Here is a 19748-nt window from a genome sequence, read left to right on the forward strand (position 1 = left end):
GCAGGCAAGAAAGCACTTGCATGGTTGATACCTGGCTTGCCCCTTTCTCCTCTGAAAGGCAGGGGTCCTTAGGTAGGCAACTCTGAATGGCTCTTTGGTAATCCTGAAATCTCAAGTGAGCCTGTGTGTTTACATCAGTACTTACAAAGGGAGATGGAACCACCCTTGTCAGGAGAGGAGATAATCGTCAAGCACACCTTCCCGGCAAAAGCACCATCGTGTAATTAAAGACGATAATTACAGCTCCATGGCTAGTGTCAAACCCAGGGCTCTTTCCAGACACAATTATGCCTTTCCTCACCCTGAATGGGAAGACGTGCAAGGCTCTTTGTGGGCTGGGGAGAGCGTGGCCAGTTCTGTCCTTCAGCCAAGGATGGCTTCTCCAGGCGAAGCCCTTTGGACGCTTTGACCTGGAAGCCATGTCCAGGCAGGTTGGGTTGGACACTCTCCAAGTTAGGTCTTCTGCGGTCCTGCCTCGCTGCATGGTGAGACCTGGTACCAGGGACACTGAGGCACAAGCAGCCTCTTAGAGTGGGAGGAGACTGGCTGGCCACAGAGGGTTAGGGTTAGTTCCCTTGGGGGCCACATCTTTGCTGGCAGAAAGGCTCCCAGCGTCTACCATGGAGTTCGAACAATGACTTGAGCGCTTGGCAGTTCACCTACACTTATCTGCTGAGACCTCTGTAGATAACAGCCCAAAGGAGATGAACAGGAGAGAAAAGGCCATTTGCATCCTCCCCATGAGCTCCAGAGGGTATGAGTGGTGGTGAGTGACTTTCATCCACCCTGATCCCACCTCACAGGACCTGGCTCTGAGCACAGACTCTTTTTAATGGGAGGGAGGGGAAGGGGACAGGGACTGATGTGATATAGCAAAGAGACCCTAGCTCAAGCCCTGGCACTACTTCTGGCTGACCCTGGGTGGGTCACGTCGATTCTCTGGTTTTCCAGTTTGTCTATCTTAAAAAAAGGATAGCAAGGACAGCCTCCAGGGTTGTTCTGAGGATGAAATGAGATATGAGTAGTCAGCAAAAGGAGAAATAAATATAAATGGTGATAGCAATAACCCCACACATATAACTGAAGGCCACAGTCTTGGAAGAAATTAGAGAAATGCCAACAATCTGACAATATTAATTAGAAATTTCCACAAAGCCATAGATGTCCTGAAAAAAAGAAGTTTTCCTCCTAGATGCTTAAACAGAGAGGTGGAAAAGCCATCACTCCCCGCAGAGGAGCTAGTGGCAGAGCAAATGACCGGCCTGGACAGGGTTCCTACAGGGGAAGGCAGGGCAGGAGGCCTTGCTTTGCAAGAGCACTACCGAACCATGTGAACCACATAAGAAGGCATCCTAGTGACTGAAGGGGCCCTGGGCTGGGACTTCAGCTCAGGCCACCATTCAGGGGAAAGTTGTGAGAACCCACCTCCCACACCCTTCTCACCCTAGCCTCACCACCATCTGTCTAGTCCCCCAACCTAGCTTGGCTCTAAAATTCTCACTCTGTGAAGGAAGATTTCCAGAGAGGGGAAAGGTTCTAATGCCCGAGTTCAAGCTTTTCCAACAGCATCACATACAGTTCAGTTAAAAAGTGAGCTAAAACCAGACTGTGAATTTTAACTACAGTACTAGATCCTGCAGACTCCAGGACCCTGCATCAAGTTCCTTGGGGTGGAGACCGTGAGTTTTAAGATCCACCCTGTCTCACTCCAAGAAATCACACATTGCTGCAAATTTGGGAGCCAGGCCTAAATTTGGGCTGGGGCCCAAAAGGCAGCCAGAAACTTTTTATTAGTACGGAGCCTTGGGAATTTACAACAAATCTTGGTCCAGATGAAAATTAGTTTCAAGTCTAGGGGTAAACAGGCTGAGGCTATTAATAAGGACCAAGCCCTTCCTCCTAATTTCTGGGTGTAAATTAGACAATAATTAAAAATATTGTCTAGTTTCCTCTGAGGATCAGCTGGAGGACAGCTCACTTTGCATGGCAGCCTGGGCTGTGCTGGGGATGAGAGCGAGGGGGGGCAGGGATGGGCGAGCCAAAGGCATAGGGACCTGCCCCAGGTGGGTGCTTTTCATAATTCTGAGTCCCCTTCAGCTAAACACGGGACCTCCTTGGGTTCTGTCCTAGGCTGGAGCCTCCACTTCCTTCCAACTCCACCCTTAAACCCTAGGGCTAGGCCATGCCCCTTGCTGCACCTGCTTCCACCACCCTTCCCACCCAGTCCTAACCAACATCCACCCCTAACTAAGCAGAATGGGCCACACCCTCCCCGTGGCCCCCCATCCCACGAGGGCAGGGTTCTACACCCACACGTGACAGCAGTCATAAGCCACATCCCAGTGGACAGCCCTCCTGAGGGGAGGGACAAAGTGGGCTCCACCTCCCAGACCCTGTGCTTGTTGCAGTGCCCAGAACAGCAGGGCTTCCATGGATGCTCCACAAAGACCCTCCTGAGCTTCACCCTGAAGGGCAGGACAGGAGCATGGGGCCTGGCTGCCTCTCCTCTATCTCACCCAGCTCTGACACCGTCCCAACTGTAGTATGTCCCTCAGTGCCCACCGGAGCAGGCCACTCAGTGGCTCAGCACTAACCCTTCCCCCAGCAAAGACTTGCTCAGCAGAAGCAGTTCTCCATAAGGTAAAGGGATGCAGCACAGAAACGGAAGCAAATCCTAGAAGAGGTCAAGGAAGGGAGGATGCTGTTGCCCACCGGCTGCTTCCCAATTGTGTGGGGTGGTGAGGCTGTTGCTGGGGGCCTCCTGGCTCCAGGCCTCTGCTTCTGTTACTGGGGAGGGCAGGAACTGGCCCGGGGGATCTATCTCAGGCCGATGTGCTTCCCTCAGCCCAGGGTCCATCCGGCCCAATGACCGCCTGCCCTGCTCCTGCCTGGGCTTTGGAACACAACTCCCAGGTTCCTGAAGGTGCTCCCAGGCCCCCAGCTGTCGCAGAAGCCTCTGCTCATTTTCTCACTGGCAAATGGAAACAACCCAGGCGCTCCCTCCCTGGGCCTTAGGGAGGCTTAGGAAAGAGGCTGTGAAGGGCATGAGAACACAGGGCTTCAATAAACACTACCTGAGCAGAAAACTGAATGCCAACTGGCCTGGTTCTGCCTTGAGCCACAGGCACCTGGGGAAAGCAGCAGGTCAGGGAGCCTGAAGCATGCAGAGGCTTCTGGGGAAGGTGAACCTGAGCTGCTGGGGGCTGCGTGGGACTCGGAAGGGCCGCAGTGGAGACGAGTGAATAAAGATCTGCTGAGGAGGTGGGCGCCCCCCAGCCCACCCCCTAGGGCTGTGCTGGCAAAGGTGGGGGGGACCAGGTCAGAGGTGTTCTGAATTGGGCAGCAAGAGGCTAGAGCTGAAGGCAGGCATGATGAAGGCCATTCACTTCAGGAAGCTGAGGACTCCAGAACCCAGCCTGAGGGGCAGAGGGTGGGGAAGGGGGACCCAGGGGCCAAGAGAGGCCCACTAGGGCAGCACGAAGACTTGGAAGGCCCCCGACCTGGTGAGGAGTTGCCAGAGAGGGTGGCTTCACGGAGGGCTGTGTGGCTGGGGGCATGGGCACATGAGTGCATGTGCCAGCGTCCATGCAGAGACTCGAGGCTTAGCAGATGGGAGGGAACAGGGCCACAGGCCAGCAGCTGAGACACCAGCTGGGGTGCCGGGCACAGGATACGCACTGCCCCATTGGCCAGGGCAGAGGTGAGCCAGCCCAGCAGGCATGAGACCCAGTTCTGGGAGCTGAGAGCTTTGTGGGGGATGTTTACTCATCATGTGCACACACCACTCCACCAAAACCAGCAAGTTCTGGACGAGGGGACATTCTTCACCAGAAAGTTCCAGGTCAAAACCTCAAACACAGGGCACCGACAGTCTGAGCACAAGACACCCCAGCTCTGGCCTGTCCTGTCATCCTGCCCTCCAGGGGCTCTCAGTCTAGCAGATATATCACAGTGGACACGGTGAGGGCTGTGTCGGCATATGGACAGAATGGGGTGATGGGGGCAGTAGGAACAGAGAGGCCCGAAAGCTGAGGCTTGGGCTTGGGAGATGGCCCCTCTTTCGGTGCTTTTATTTTTAAGGTGGCCAGGTACAATTATATGCCTATACCCTGAAAGGGAGAGTGAAGAGGTGGCATTCTATTTCCTTCTGCTCAGCTGCCTGTTTTGGAAAAGGACCACAGCCAGCCCTCACTAACCACGGGAACACGAACGGGCCGAGCTGGCTGAAAGGGAGAAGGTGGGACTCTCCAGGAGATGGGGAAGAGCACTGAGCCTGAGGCACCGGCTACACTGCCGCCACCGAGGCAGGACTCAGACCTGCTGTTACTCAGCATCCCTCCCTTGCATCACCAGGCAGTGACCCCTGCAGGGAGAAGCGGCCAGAAGTCCTGTCAGCCACCAGGACTCAGCTTTCTCATCTGCAAAATGGAAATCATCTCACCTGCTTCCTCTCAGAGCCTTAGGGAGATTCCTGGTATCATCTATAAAAGGTACCCTTTAAACACAGACCTCTGTCATCTCTGTAAGTTTCCAGAAAGCCAGCCTGAGCCCTACTTAGAGAAGAGTACTAATTAATTAGTCAAATAATAGGGGTGCGGCAAATCACGGAATCTCCTCCTTCAGGCAGGAACTGTGGCCGGCTATCTCCTTGGCCACTCCCTGCACACTACTCCTCTCCCCAGACCAGAAACGCAGTCCAGGACTTCTCATGGTGGCCCCCAGGCCCCTGGAATAGTTTGGGGCCCTCCTCTGATCTGACTCCAGCACTTTCCCTAACACATGAATGCATTCAATCTCTCCCAAGCACCCAGCTGGCTGCTCCCACCTCAAAGGTGACCACATCTCAACTCTGACTCCTCCCCAGGAACCTCTCTTCCCTTCTCAGATAGGACAGGCCCCATCAGGTGACTAAGTTTCCCATTCTCCCACTAACAGAGGACCCCACTGGTGGTGTCACCCCACCCTCTCCTCTCCCTTCCACACAGCACCCACTGGCTGGTGGGCCCTTCCACCACACCTACCCTGACCCCACAGCCCCTGGCCTGGCCTAGATGATTGCTATAGCCTCGGAACCATAGAACCTGTCTCCCTGCCTCTTGCTAGGCGCTGCAAGATTCCATCCCACACTCCCAGGCGGGCCTGTTTTCCTAAATGACTTCCTAATTGTGCCACACCCCTGCAGTGTGGGTTTCCGCAAGGTTTCCACACCCTGCCCAGCATGCAGGGAGCTGGGCGGGTACAGGATGCAGGAGCTTTGCTGCAGATTAATCTGAGTCTCCTTGAGCCTATTTCAGGACAGGTATCTCCACCAGTTTCTGCACTTTCAGATCTTTTAATGTCTCTCTGGGATTCCGAAATGCAAGGCTGAGGCAGGCCTGGGAAGGTGAACTCCTCCATTTCACATTCCTATTCCTGTATTTCTACCTTGGGTAAAATGCACGTTTCTCTCACAGCTGCCAGGAAAGACGAGGAGTTAGGGAAGTGTTCCGAGGGGCCTGAGCCCTCGCTGACAAACACTCAGCAGGACTGCAATCTGTTTGCTGGGCCCTCACATCTATGAGGCTTAGTGCCAGCAGCACGGGGAAAACCAATGGCAACCCTCAGGGCCCATGCTCCTCTACTGAGGCCAAGGACAGAGGAACACACCTGCCAGCCACTGGGCCACAGCTGTCCCCCTTACCCCCAGAAGACAGCACTGAGACCATCCTTCCTACTGAAGGTGGCCCTAGCCCTGGGGACAAGTCTCCACTCAGCTCCTGACTTTGAGAAAGCCCCTGAATTCCAGCCCTCGATAACCCGGAGCCACAGCACCTAGGAAATGAGTTTCGGGGAATCATGGGTAGGCAACTGCCGCCTTGGTCCCTCACTCAACTGTTAACTCCATGAGAACAACTTTGTTTTGTTCATGGATAGACCCGGGAGCATAGAACGGTGCCAGCACATGGCAGGTGCTCGCAAATAGCCACCCAGCCAATGAATGAATGCACTGCATTTTTCCCCTGACCCAGGCCCCGTGACTTCAAGCAAGCAAGTCTCAGCAGAATGGGAGAGGCTGTTTATAGTGAGTATTTGTTTGTTTCCTTTTCTTTCACTTCTTCTCCATACAGACTTGCATTCCTATACTCATTCATTCAATTGGTGAATATTTACTGGGCCCAGAAGAGAAATGAAGATGGGTGAAGACCAGTCCCTTCCTTCATGGAGCTCTCGGCCCAGAGAGGGAAGGAGAAGAGGCAGAATCAGCTATCCCTATGCAGTCCACCAGCTGTGGAGACAGAACTGGTCAGAACGCCCACCCAACTCCGACCCTGAGGCCAAGGCAGCCTCCCTGCCCACCTAGCAAGTGGCTAAACTCAGACTTTCCAGATCTGGCATTCTTTGGAGGAGGACAGGAGGTCCCTGGGCTCCTGAGGGGCACCCAGCACTCTGTGGACCAGCCCGGGTCCCTGGGGTGAATTAATGCACTCATTCATTCAACCAGTGCTTACTGACCACCTACTTTGTACCAGGTACTTTAGGTTCCAACAGGGAACAAAACCTTTATCTCTGCCCTTGTGAAGGCCACATCTCAGCAGTGAGACAGACAACAAACAAGGAAAATGTAAAAGAAGTATGTAATATGCTAAATAATGATAAGTGTTAAGGAACAACATCAGAGAGGTGAGGGAGGGGTGGAAATGTAAGATAAGTGGCCAGAAGGCCTCCCTGAGAAGGTCATTTTGAGTCAGGACTTCAAGTGTGGCTTTGCTGGGGTGCTGCCCTCTTTGTGCAGCACACTTTGGTCCTGGAGGCTGTACCCCTCCTTCTTCTGTGTTCTCCAAGACCAGATTTCTCTCTCCAGTGTAATTTTTCTTAGTTTGTTTTATACTACAGACATCGAGTGTTGTCTGGGCCCCTGTTCACCTTCCATGTGACAGGAGCACCTGGAGGGCAAAGACCCTCAGCCCACAGCAGGGGTGCTATCAATGACTGTCTGCTCTCCTTGGCCTGCTGCAACTTTCCTGAAAAACTGAACGTGCTCAGTGTCAGGGGTCAAAGACAAGAGGGGAGCAGGGGTGAGAGAACAGGAAGCGGCTCCTAGAGTGGGCTTGCTGGTCGCCATGGAAACCCAGGCTTCCCACTTCTCTCCCTGCCCACAGCTCTGCGGGTGAGCACCACTGGGCTGGGTGTGTGAGCCCTTCTGTTTCTTAAGAATAGGAAAGTCATCAGGTGACTAATACAAAATCTATTTACACTTGATGATCTCCTTCCTGTCCGGTAGGTAAGTCATTCTGGTAAATGACAGACCAGCCAGGGAACTCTACACAGTCTATGACCAAGCCTGCTATCTGCCAGGCAGGAGGATGTGACAACAGATTTCACATTTCAAAATAAGGCCCAGGAGCTCCAGGATGGAAGTCAAGAGACTCGCCCTGTGGCTTGCTGGTGTGTAAACCTGGCTAGTGTACACCCCTCTCTGGGCCTCGGGCAGGAAGCCTATATGGGGCCAGAAGCACTGCTCCTCAAGGACAGTCCCATCCTGCCATCATCCAGCTGGGGGAGAGCTGTGACCACCAGGACAGGCTGAAGCCTGTGGTGACTTGGTGGGGAGGGCAGGCCAGGGAGGAGCTTGAGGCCTGCAGAGGGTGAGAGACAGCAGGACAGAAGGAAGTGAGGGGGCTCAGCGTACAGGCTTTGGGGAGCAGAGCTGTGCAGGGAGGCAAGTGTGTGGACATCCTGGGAGCAGAGTCCACGGTACTGCAGAGCTGGGGCTGGGAATGGCCTAGACTCAGGACCCAGAAAGAAGGCCCTTTGCTTTCCCAGCTGTCAGGGGAACAGTGCTAACTGGAACCAGGGGTCAGGGCTGACGGCAAATACGAGAGGAAGGCTGAAGTCTCGGGCAGGGTGGCCAGAGACAGCTTCTCTGACACCCAGGCAAGACTCACAGGCTCCTTTTTCTGAGAAGCATTTGCCGGTCTCCGGGAGAGTTCATTCCAGAATGAGAACAGGAGCCCTAGGAAGAGCCTCTAGAGCTGGCTGTCCAGAATGGTGTCGTCTGTCCTGAGAGCAGAGATGGCAGCATGCATGCTTTTGGGAGGGGCTGAGGCTGATGCCACATGGAGGTGGCTGGGGGTGGGGCAGGACCCTCAGGACTGTTAGAACCAGGCCTGACAAGGGCAGCTGGAGAAGCCCAGTGTGACTGCAGAGGTGGGTAACCTAAGGGTTTATGAAGTCATTACAGACCCATGACCTCTAAGAATCCTCTTGACACCCAGTGAAGGAGGCAGAATCTGATTTTAGAGATGAGGGAACTGAAGCCCAGAGAAGAGAAGCAGCCTGCCCAAGGGCAGAGCCAGGGGCACAGCCAAGGCTAGAACCTGTACTTCCTGCCTCCTTTCTCCTGAAACACAGAGGCCACAACTGGAACATCGTCTTTAACATGATAAACCCCATGATTCTCCCAGAGAGCATGTTGCTACTAGAGGAGGCCATGCGAGACGACGAGAAAATACAAAAGAACATCCCCTCTTGCCTTTAAAATCAGTGGCTGGCTTCATCTGGACCGTGCCTACTAGCACATGGTTAAAAAGGGCAGAAGGCCAGTTGTAAGCAAGGAAAACAGCCACGTCAAAGCAGGGGGGCTCTGTGTGAAATGACTTTAATTTCCTCTTATTAGGCTATAAAATTGATTTAATAATAAAAACATGCTAAGGACTTTTTAATGTGCAATTGCTTACATATTAAAAATTATGTGAAAATGCTTTCAATTAATGCTTAAAGATTCATCCTGTGAGATGACACTTTGAACAGTTTTATAAAGGATGCCAGAGGAAGGGTTAGTCACATCTAAAAAGGCGGCCTAAGTAACTACATTTTCCAATTATTCCTCAGACTCTCTGGGGAACACAGGACAGATGTGAGAGTGTTTTAGTTGCAAGCGAGGGCTCCAGAAGGTGCTTGTTGGTTCTGTTTTTGCTGCTTATTTAATCTGAGGCTCGGTATTCTCCTCTGTAAAATGGGGATGATGAACATCCCTATACCTCATAGGCGAGGATTAAGTGAGCTAATCCACGGAGAGTACTTGGAGCAGTGCCTGGCACACAGGGAAGCCCTTTGCAAAAGCTAGTGACTGTCATCCACGCCACCACAACTCCTTGGGTACCTCTGAGAATTCCTAGGGCTGAAGGCCAGTGGAGAGACGATCTCAGGCACAAAAACACGCTATGCCTTTAGGTTAACTTGGGCTTCCAGATCCCAGTCAGTCTCTACATGCTCTTGCCCCATGAGATTTTCCTATCATTATCCTATCAAAAGCCTCATCTCCAGCCACTCCTCTCTATCAACAAGGGCCCACCTCTATGCCTTTCTCAAGCTCTTCCCTCGGCCTGGATGCTTGACTCAGTTCTCATCACCGCCACCTCCCACAACCCACTCTACTTGGATCACCCAAATTGGAAGCCCTCATTCGCTACTCTGAACTCCTGGAGAGCCACATGCTCATCTCAGTGCACCCACCACTGACCACTCCAGGTCCATGCCTATCAGCTTTGTGGATGTTCCTGGAGGGCAGTGGTGGTATCTGCCCAGGTTATTCGCTCCAGTCTCCAACACAGCCTGGCCTGGAGCCCTTGCGATGACCGAGTGCACTGCAGAGGGCCCAGGGACCACCTGCTCCAGCACTGGCAAGGGTGCAACCTACTTCCAGGTGGGTAGGTGATCCTACAGGGAATAACGAGAGAATTCAACAGCACAGCGTACCCCAGGAAGGACAAACAGGTCCTCTGTCTTCCAATAACAACAATCTTATGCACATGTGCAAAGTTTGTTTTCCACATGGGCATCAGGATCACAGGCCCTACTTTACCATGACACCATGGCCCTCAGTGGGCTAGGCACCCTGACCCATCCAGGCACCCAAGTCGGCCTGATCAGTGTCCAGCGCCCTTCCTGCTGCATCAGCAGGATTTCATGCATCTGGGGACCTTTAGCCTGGGATCAAGACCTGGGGAAGAGGGAAAGAAGGGGCTGTGAAGCTGCCTGATCACTGGCTCAACAGGAGGCTTGGCCTGGGGATTCCAAATACAGAGATGCTGGGGCATGAAGGAAACCCAGAAACGCTCTGGTACTTTCTCTTTAAATTATACACGAGGAAACTGAGGCCCAGATGGGCAGCAGGGCACAGAAAAGGCCAAGACCAGAATCTGATCTTGAGAGATGAGTCAAGGAAGATGAAAAGGGGAAGTAGGACTGAGCAATTAGCCAGGCCAGCACTGAGAAAGGAAGCTGCCAGCCCTGCCCAGATCCCTCCTATTCAGTTGGTCTCAGGTGCTATCTTTGTGGGGCTGGTCCTGGGGGACTAGTGACAGTCACTGTGCTTGAAAGGCAGGTCACAGTGAATCATGGCATCTTGGGAGCTCAGGGTTAATGCAGACCTCAGAAGTTGCTTGTGCCAGACACCCATCTGAGACTCAACTCCCTTTCATGTCACTGCCCAATGCTGGCTGTCTTGCCTCTGCTTTGATACCTCTGGGATAGGCAGTTCACTGGTTTACAAGCAGCTTCACATTTAATCAGTGGGTTTTTAAAATAATCTCCAAAGGATTATAACTTTTTTGAGCCTCAGTTTCCCTATCTATAAAAAAGAAAGCTTGGACCAGGTCACCAGCTCTCCAACTTAGGTTCCATAGAGCTGCAGGGTTTAAGGAGACACCCCAGAGATGCTGCTGGGATGAGAGAGGCGATGGGGATGGCAAGTGAGGCCCATTCAATTGGGCTCAGAGGTTTGTGAAGGGCTGAGCATCCATCTTGGAAGCAGAACATACTTCCTGCAGGTGATACAAACTGGAGCCTGTGGAGAGGATAAGCTGAGGCATTCAGAGGGCAGGGGTGAGAGGAGCCCCTGGGAGAAACAGGCACACTTCCTCATGCCTTCCATCCTAGCTGTAGCCCACAGGGCTGGGCCAATCTCCCCACCACCTGCTGCATGGAGCCAAGGGACACAGAGGACAAAGCCTCGTCAGTGAATCACTGCCCAGGATGGCTGTGCTGGGGAATCTAAAAACCAAACTGCAGTGCACCAAGGCTGGAGAGGCCCTGGAAAGAATGCCCCACATGATGGTTCAAACAGGCTGGGAAGTCAGCCCCACAACTGACTTACCAGCTGGGATGTCTTGGGCTAGTTTTTAACCTCTCTGTGCCTTGGTTTCTCCATTAGTCAAGTGGGGCAGCCTATACTCCAAAGGGTAATGGTGAGGATCCAGTTAAGAACTGACATCAAGTGCTGTAAGCAAGTACTAGAGAGCTTACTAGCTGCCTCCCCGTTGTTGTTATCACCGACCTATCATTCCATACATAAGTAAATATGGGGGCACACAACGTGCTGCCCATCGTCACACAGCCAGTTAGCAGCCCAAAGTTGCTAAAAGCACTAATGACTGCCTGCTCAGAGGCTATTACTTTGCAGGGGAAAACTGAGGTCCCTAGGTCATTCAGGTGGCAAGTGACCATCCCAGATCTGCTTGACTCCAGCCTGGGCTCCTCCTGCACAGGTACGCCACCTGCGGCACACGGAGGGCACGGCCTTCTTGTCAGCGTTATGCTTACTTATTCAAGACGCTGCCCTGTAACTACAAGTTACACGCACACATACATATAAAATGTAATATCATCCAAAAAGGATCACTCTAAAACATTAAACCTTATCCATGCCACTCCTACTCCACTGCCGTCACCAGCACCACACTCTCTTCCCCCACCATCTCCCCTTCGAAGAGCTTCACGTCAGCTCTGTGAGCCTCTTGGAGCATCGACGCACTGAAGGCTCATCCTGGCCCACATTCAGCCCTGCCATCAATCCCTGGGGTGACGCCACAAAGAACTACACACAAATAATTTTGAGTCAAAGGGAGCTTCAGCAAGGATCGTTACAGCCAGAAAACACCCCTTTTAATAACCTATATTCTTAAAAACAAGAATTGTGGGTAAACTAGGGCATAGCTGCCAAGCTAGGATGCAAACACAGAGCAGCATATGCTAGAATGCTTCTTTGGAGAGAGAATGCATGAGGTCTTTAAGAGGTTCTAAATCAAACTGCCTCAATCAAATTGCCCTGCCTTGGACCTAACCCCATGGGGTGTGCCCTCATTTAAAAGGCAAAGTCAGTGCAGTGGCTCATGCCTGCAATCCTAGCACTTTAGGAGGCCATGGTGGGAGGATTGCTTCAGTCCAGACCAGCCGAGATGACACAGTGAGACCCCGTCTCTATTAAAACTACAAGAAAATTAGCCTGGCATGGTGGCATGTGCCTATGGTCTCAACTACTAGGGAGGCTGAGGCAGGAGGACTGCTTGAGCCTGGGAGGCGAAGGTTGCAGTGAGCCAAGATTGTGCCACTGTACTCCAGCCTGGGCAATAGAGGAAGACCCTGTCTTAAAAAAAGCCGAAGTTTCTCAGGTCACTTCTAGCCAGATGAACAACTACTCACCTTTGAGGTCTTCAGCAGCACCCAGTAGGGGACTCCGGCTCCATTCCTAAGGCACCAGGCAGGGGCAAACCCTCCATGAGATCGGGGCTCCCAGCAGATGCCCCTCCCAGCCCCCTCCCATTCTGGACTCCTATACCAACATCCTGCCTGTCCTCCCATTCTGGACTCCTATACCAACATCCTGCCTGTCCTCCCAGTCTGGACTCCTATACCAACATCCTGCCTGTCCTCCCAGTCTGGACTCCTATACCAACATCCTGCCTGTGGCTCCATGGGACCTCAGCCCCTGTCCCATGTTCTGCACTCAGAGCAAGCCACTTATTTCTATCAGTGCATCTCCAGGAAAGCAGCCGAACCTCTCAGTTTCCCTCAGCCTCATGATGAAGAGACATAATGAGGCTTAATGAGGGTATATGTCAAAGTGCCCAGCATGGAGTCTGGTCCCTGGCAGGGGCTCCTGCCATTTCCTCATGTCTAGGCTGTCCCAGCATCTGATGCAAACACTACACTTCCTTCAGTACCCCACCCCAAAGTTTGCAAAGCGCAGGCCATACTTTGTACTCTGCCATCAATTCACTGGGCGTCCTCAAGCAAGTCTCTGTCCCCCCCCAACCTCAGTTTCCCCATCTGTAAAATGAGGCTGTTAGGTTTAGATGACCTCAATGATCCCTTCCCACCCTGACATTCTGAACATGACCCAAAGTCACTCCTGTAACCACCACTCCTTTAAGCCAGAGCCAACACCTGCTGAATGCAAGACTGACAGACCTGCAGGGGGGTACAGGCAACAGCCCAAGGGATGGAGCTGGTTCTGGGGCTTCCACAGAGCCAGTGTCTCACCAAGCCTGGTGGAGGTGATGGGATGCGCTGGCTGTGGTTGTCGCAGGGCCCAGGCACACATCACATCTGTGGTGAGGACTCCCCCCGCCAGCCTGCTTCTCTGAGCCACTGGAGGACAGCAGGCTGCCTTCCCTCGGGACCCCAGATCCAAACACAAGCTCAGCTCTTGGCCTCTTGTTGCCCAGTGAGGCTGCTTTGCCAGAGGAGATTAGAAAGATGGGAGTGAGTGTGAGAGGGACACTCCAGAGGTCTGGACCTAAGTCCCTCTGGTCCACTGCTCTCTGCCCTGGCCCTCACTAAATGGCTAAGTGTTCTGGAGGCCACACTGGTGGTCAGAGAATCTCCTTTCATGAAAAGGAGGAGCAGGAGGCAGAGAACAGCAAAGGCAGAGCCAAGAAGGTGCACCCAGATCCTTCAACAATCAACCTGCACGGGCTGCACAGCCCTATAAGCTGACAATGGACATGGACCTGGCACATGCTAAGTGCTCAGTAAATGCCGCCTCCTCTCCCTTCTTTCTCCTAATTCAAGAAGGAATCAGAAGGTACTCAAAGACAGGAATGCAAAAAACAAGCAAAAACCAGACAAACAATAAGCAGGCCACAGAAAGAGGTATCTGTATCCCAAGTCCCTGGATATACAGGGTACCAATTTGACCGGCCTCCAAAGCCAGGGCAGCCTCAAACTTGCTCCCAGCCACTTTCCTGCACCCTGCAGCACAATGTGCTGATGTGCCCCTGCTCATGGCCCTGCCTGTGTGGGGTTGTGTCCGGAATTAGTGGGTTCTTGGTCTCACTGACTTCAAGAATGAAGCCGCGGACCCTCGCGGTGAGTGTTACAGCTCTTAAGGTGGCGCGTCTGGAGTTGTTCATTCCTTCTGATAAACGGATGTGTTCGGAGTTTCTTCCTTCTGGTGGGTTCGTGGTCTCACTTGCTCAGGAGTGAAGCTGCAGACCTTCATGGTGAGTGTTACAGCTCTTAAGGCCGCGAGTCTAGAGTTGTTTGTTCCTCCCGGTGGGCTCGTGGTCTCGCTGGCTTCAGGAGTGAAGCTGCAGACCTTCCCGGTGAGTGTTACGGCTCATAAAAGCAGCGTGGACCCAAAGAGTGAGCAGTAGCAAGATTTATTGCAAAGAGTGAAAGAACAAAGCTTCCACAGTGTGGAAGGGGACCCGAGCGGGTTGCCACTGCTGGCTCCGGCAGCCTGCTTTTATTCTCTTATCTGGCCCCACCCACGTCCTACTGATTGGGAGAGCCGAGTGGTCTGTTTTGATAGGGTGCTGATTGGTGCGTTTACAATCCCTGAGCTAGACATAAAGGTTCTCCATGTCCCCATCAGTTGGTGCACTCACAAACCCTGAGCTAGATGCAGGGTGCTGATTGGTGTATTTACAATCCCTGAGCTAGACATAAAGGTTCTCCACATCTCCACCAGACTCAGGAGCCCAGCTGGCTTCACCCAGTGGATCCTGCACCCGGGGTGCAGGTGGAGCTGCCCGCCAGTCCCGCGCCGTGCGCTCGCACTCCTCAGCCCTTGGGTGGTCGATGGGACTGGGCGCCATGGAGCAGGGGGTGGCGCTCGTCGGGGAGGCTCAGGCTGCACAGGAGCCCATGGAGGCGAGGGAAGGCTCAGGCATGGCGGGCTGCAGTCCCGAGCCCTGCCCTGCGGGAAGGCAGCTAAGGCCCGGCGAGAAATTGAGCGCAGCACCGGTGGGCTGGCACTGCTGGGGGACCCATTACACTCTCCGCAGCCGCTGGCCCGGGTGCTAAGTCCCTCATTGCCCGGAGCTGGCAGGGCCGGCCGGCTGCTCCGAGTGCAGGCCCCGCAAAGTCCACGCCCACCCTGAACTCCAGCTGGCCCGCAAGCGCCGCACGCAGCCCCGGTTCTCTCGCACCTCTCCCTCCACACCTCCCTGCAAGCTGAGGGAGCCGGCTCCAGCCTTGGGCAGCCCAGAAAGGGGCTCCCACAGTGCAGTGGTGGGCTGAAAGGCTCCTCAAGTGCCGCCAAAGTGGGTGCCCAGGCAGAGGAGACGCCAAGAGCAAGCAACGGCTGTGAGGACTGCCAGCACGCTGTCACCTCTCAGGGTCACAGGGGCAGCCCACACAGCTGCTCTTCAGTGTCTGGCCTGCCCTCTTGAACCAGGAGAAGCCACAACAGGGGTTTCCCTTTTGCTTGTGACCTTCCCCCAGTCCTGCCTACAAGATGACTGATGTCTGATAGCCCTTCACTCCTTAAAGATGCTCCAAGTGTTGTATTATCCTGGCTAAAATAGGCCCCCAGGATGCTGCATACCCAGCCACATTCTTCTTGACTCCACACAATTGCTTTGACAAGGTTTTGTCATCAAGGGCCAACAGGAAAACAGCCACTGGGGGAATGTCTCCATGCTTCCTGTAACCCTGTCATGTAGACCAGGGTTCTTTATACTGCTTCCAGATCCAAAACAAAGATTTCTGGGTATGTGGCCAGAAATAATTTTGTCTCTACTAGTAATCTGGTCAGCTATCTTCTACTAAGCAATGAAAGCCAGGTGGCCCAGCCTGCTTCCCTTTTTGCCCTGCCTACTAGGAAGCTCCAAGTAAAGTTTTATGTCTCAAATGCTATCTTTCTTCACTCAGAAATTTCTGATAGAACTTTTTTCTCCCTCCTCTCCCCACTTACTTCTTGGCCCCTACCTTTGGTTAACTGTAAGTGATATCCTTGTATTTGGACTATCATGGTGCCCTGCCAGTTTTTTTCCTCATATAGGTGAAACATAAGCAGGTAAACTGTGGGGAAGATTTAATACACCATTGCCCCCACCTACCAACATGAAAGCACGCACCATGCCCCCACTGAGGCTGGTTGGGGACCACCAAGCAGCGCCCTCACTCCCTTTCTACCCCCCAAACCCCAGCTGTGAGCCCCTGTGCTTCAGCTCCGCTTACCTGTCATGATCCTCTGTGCCTCATAGGGCTCCATGTAGCCAGCACTCTCCCCCTTTCCTGCTTTGCTCTTGAGATCATTCTTGGCATCAAAGGGATCTGAGTAGTCATCGGCTATGGTCACCTGCAGAGAGGAAGATGGCAGGTGTGAGTCCACCTTTGGCTTTTTTGTTTCACATCTCCTCACAGCTATGCTTTGGGCCTCAGCTGGATGAGCAAGGAGAGGTAGGAGAGGCAGCAACCAAAGCCGGCACCCGGACTCAGGGAGCTCCACGTCTCACAGGGGTAACGAATAGGGACCCACACTGGCAGGGCTCCACTGCGAGGAAGAGCCCTCTGAGCTCATGCATGCCTGGCTGGCTCCGGGCACAGTGAGGTGAGAACAGAAGGGCATCTGGTGGAGGTAACAACACACACTAAGCACGGAGGCGAGAACCTGGAGGGCATCCTCAGGGAATGTGAGTTGCTCGGTTTAATGGAATGGAAGTGGAGGAAAAGTTGGAAACGAGATCACAGAAAGCCTAGAAATGCTGACATGCCCCTGGTGCTGGCTGAGGCACAGAAGAGTTTGTCTAGAGATAATTAGCTCGGCGTTCCATTTCCCCAGACCTGGAACACAACCACACCTTGGGTCATCAGACAACAATTTGGTGAGATCAACATACTACAAAGATCACTGTGGCCCCAGACAGGCCAAATAAAAACACAAAAGCAGCTCAAGGATCGACAGACAGCCAGGGCCAGTAAGGACCCGAAAGCAACAAACCCAAAGACCCCTCGACAACACATGGGTAAACTGAGGTCCAGTGTGAGCAAAAAGGCTTGGCCAGATCTTCCGCCTCCCAGGGCCCTGCCTGTGCTCCCCGCTTGTCTGTATTCTAGAACACAGCCCCTGCCTCTTCTCCCCAGAGAAAAATTCTCCAACTCACAGACAAAAAGTGAGTCACCTGGGGGTGGGGGGAACTCCCATGAGAACCTGAGTATCTGGGATTCTAACACTTCAGAGACCACCATTCCACGTTTTCCCTGGAGAAGAGTAAAAATTCTCGATTAGAGGCTCCAATTAAACGTGGCAAGTGTTCCTCTCTCTTTTTACTTCCTAACCTTTAGGAGAGGCACAGAACCCACCAAATCCACACCCCTCCTGCTTAGCCCCGCTTCATCACAAACTTGCCCTAGGACTCTTGCCCTTTTTGGTCACATATCTGGCAAAGGCCAAGCCCTCAGCTCCTCAACCAGTGCCACCCGGCTGCTTCTCTTGGGAGGGGGTAGGTTAGCGTTCCTCTCAACCCTTGGGGTTACATGAATTGTTATTTAAATTGTGGGTTTAATTAGAAACCACAGGAGCCTGCTCTCTCTCCCAGCTCCTGGAATGTAAGGCATTTGAGGGGCCTGCAAACTCAGGGGAAGGGAAAATCCCCCTTTGTCTGCCTGGTAAATGGCAGCTTGTGGCAGCCGTCCTGGCAGCGTGAGCAAGTGACCGCCAGCTGCCAGGAATGTGATGCCCGGGAAGGGACAGCAGGCGGCAGCTCTGTCCCTGGCAAGCAGTTGGAGGCCAATGAGAGGTTTAGCACACAGTGGTCACTGCTCCCCAAACAAGAGAAGCTCATCAGAGAAGACCGAAGCCCAGAGTGCCCAGCACTGGAGCATCTATGGCTCCCGCTGCCCCCACTCCACCACTTTCTCCGTGGCTCTGGCTCAGGCTCTGAGTCCCGGTGGGGACCCAGTGGGGGTGGCTTCCAGATGCTGACATTGTAATGGCAGCCTTTCTTGAGACTCACTGAGCTCAAATGACACCAGGCCGGGGAAAGAAGGGGTGGGAGAAAGCTAGGCCTTGCAATGTCTTTTATTTGCTATTTCTACTCTACCATTTGCAGAATACATTAGGGAGAAAATTATACACGTAAACTGCTGTCAAACAGAACAGTTCAGATGCTGGTCAGGTGCAGGGTTTTGTGTCTCAGAGTTCAAGGGGCCAGACATCCAAATGGAGAAAATGATGTTGCTGCTGTGGATGACATCTAATCTTATTTCTCTTGTCCCAGATTTCCTCACTGTCTCTCTTCAACATGAACATGCTCCATCTATTTTGCAGTAAGGAAGGGAAAAAATATCTCCCCTGGAAAACAAAATCATTTGGGGGGATTTGCTGGCGGGGTGAGAGAGGCAGTTGGGTTGCAGTCTCCATAGTAATCTAGAAATCGCCATTCCAGCTCTCAGAAGTGCTCTGTAATTTGCAAACACAGAGGTTTGCAGGATATAAACCAAATCTTTGTTTGCCCTGGGACAGGAGTTCTGGAAGGCCTGTGATTCAGCAAGTGCTACCTATATTTTCTAATTAAAATGAGATCTGAGCTCAGGCTGTCATGGAGCCGGAGCTGCCTACTCCACTTACTTCCGTTTCAATAAGAATGTACAAATCCTAAAACCAGGAAAAGCCCCTGGTCTCTGCTGACATATGGTTCCAGTTATACCTGCTGACAGTTGAAAATCCTTCCATAAAAAAAAAAAAGTCTAGAATTCTGTTAGTTTAAGAAGCAAATTGGAAAGTTCCTAAAATGTATATTTAATCAATTTGCTTTTGAACTTCAAAGTGAGGTTGGTGGAGGGAAAGAAATTTGACGTTTGAGCAACCTGAAACTTGGCAAACACTATATTGAACTGTCTGATCTTTTGTAAAATCATGTCCTAGTTTTGGGAATAAAAATTCAACCAGGTGTTAGAAGAGTTGGGCAGGCAGTCAACCAGAGTGCCCTGTGAAGTACCATGGGCCCCAGCCACCAGGACTGGGCAGTGTGACCGCTGTCCAAGCTGCCTGGGGCTCACCGCCAGACCAGATGGCCAGGCAAAAGGTTTGTGTGAAGCGTGCTGCTTTTTTGAGCTAAAAGAAAGGGAATGAGTTTCCTCCAGATGTGGGACTGGATTTCTGATGGGATTGCTTTTGCTTTGCTTTAAAACTTCCCAGTTAGCGGACAACTCCTGTATATCTAATTGAACAATTCAACCAAAAGGGAGCCAGCCGGGACTCCTCTGCAGGCCAGCCCACCTGGGTCCACAAGAAGCTTTCCTTTGATTTTAGTCTCAGATTGGCAGAGACCTGGCAGCCACAGAGGCAGAGCTGAGCAGTAGCAGAAAAAAAGGCTGCAGAGTGCGGCTGCTTAGCCAGTGAGCCAAGTCATCTTGTTTGCTTGGCCTCTTGGGATGAGTGCTAAACCCCAGGCAAGCACCTTTCTTGCTTTCAGACAAAACTATAGACCCCAGGTCAGCCCAAAGCCCCTACAGGGCTTCCATAGGTTTGTCCTCCTGGAGACCTGCTCTGGCCTCCCCTTGTTTTCCACAGGGCCCACTGCAGCCCAGAAGGCAGGGCGTTGTCACAGTCACCTAGCAAACCAGCAGTGGCCTGGGGATGGCCCCTCCATGCCTCCTCTCTGGAACGCACACTGCTGGGGCCCCTGTGTTTTTATCTTAGGAACTTCACTTTGTGATAGGAAGTAGTCTGCAGCTGTTCATCCCAAAGGAAAGGA

At 52.7% G+C, this 19748-nt stretch overlaps 1 protein-coding gene across 1 annotated transcript in view; it reads right to left on the reverse strand.

Moving 5' to 3' along the window:
* The window catches only part of SHB (SH2 domain containing adaptor protein B), a 159843-nt gene that overhangs the window by 82247 nt on the left and 57848 nt on the right, over positions 1-19748 (reverse strand). Inside the window, exon 2 of the mRNA XM_032164202.2 lies at positions 16228-16348. Coding sequence (XP_032020093.1) covers positions 16228-16348 — 121 coding nt within the window. The remainder of the gene's footprint in view (positions 1-16227; positions 16349-19748) is intronic.

The sequence above is a fragment of the Hylobates moloch genome, unplaced genomic scaffold (genome assembly GCF_009828535.3).
Source record: "Hylobates moloch isolate HMO894 unplaced genomic scaffold, HMol_V3 SCAFFOLD_10, whole genome shotgun sequence".
NCBI classification, from domain to species: Eukaryota; Metazoa; Chordata; class Mammalia; order Primates; family Hylobatidae; genus Hylobates; species Hylobates moloch.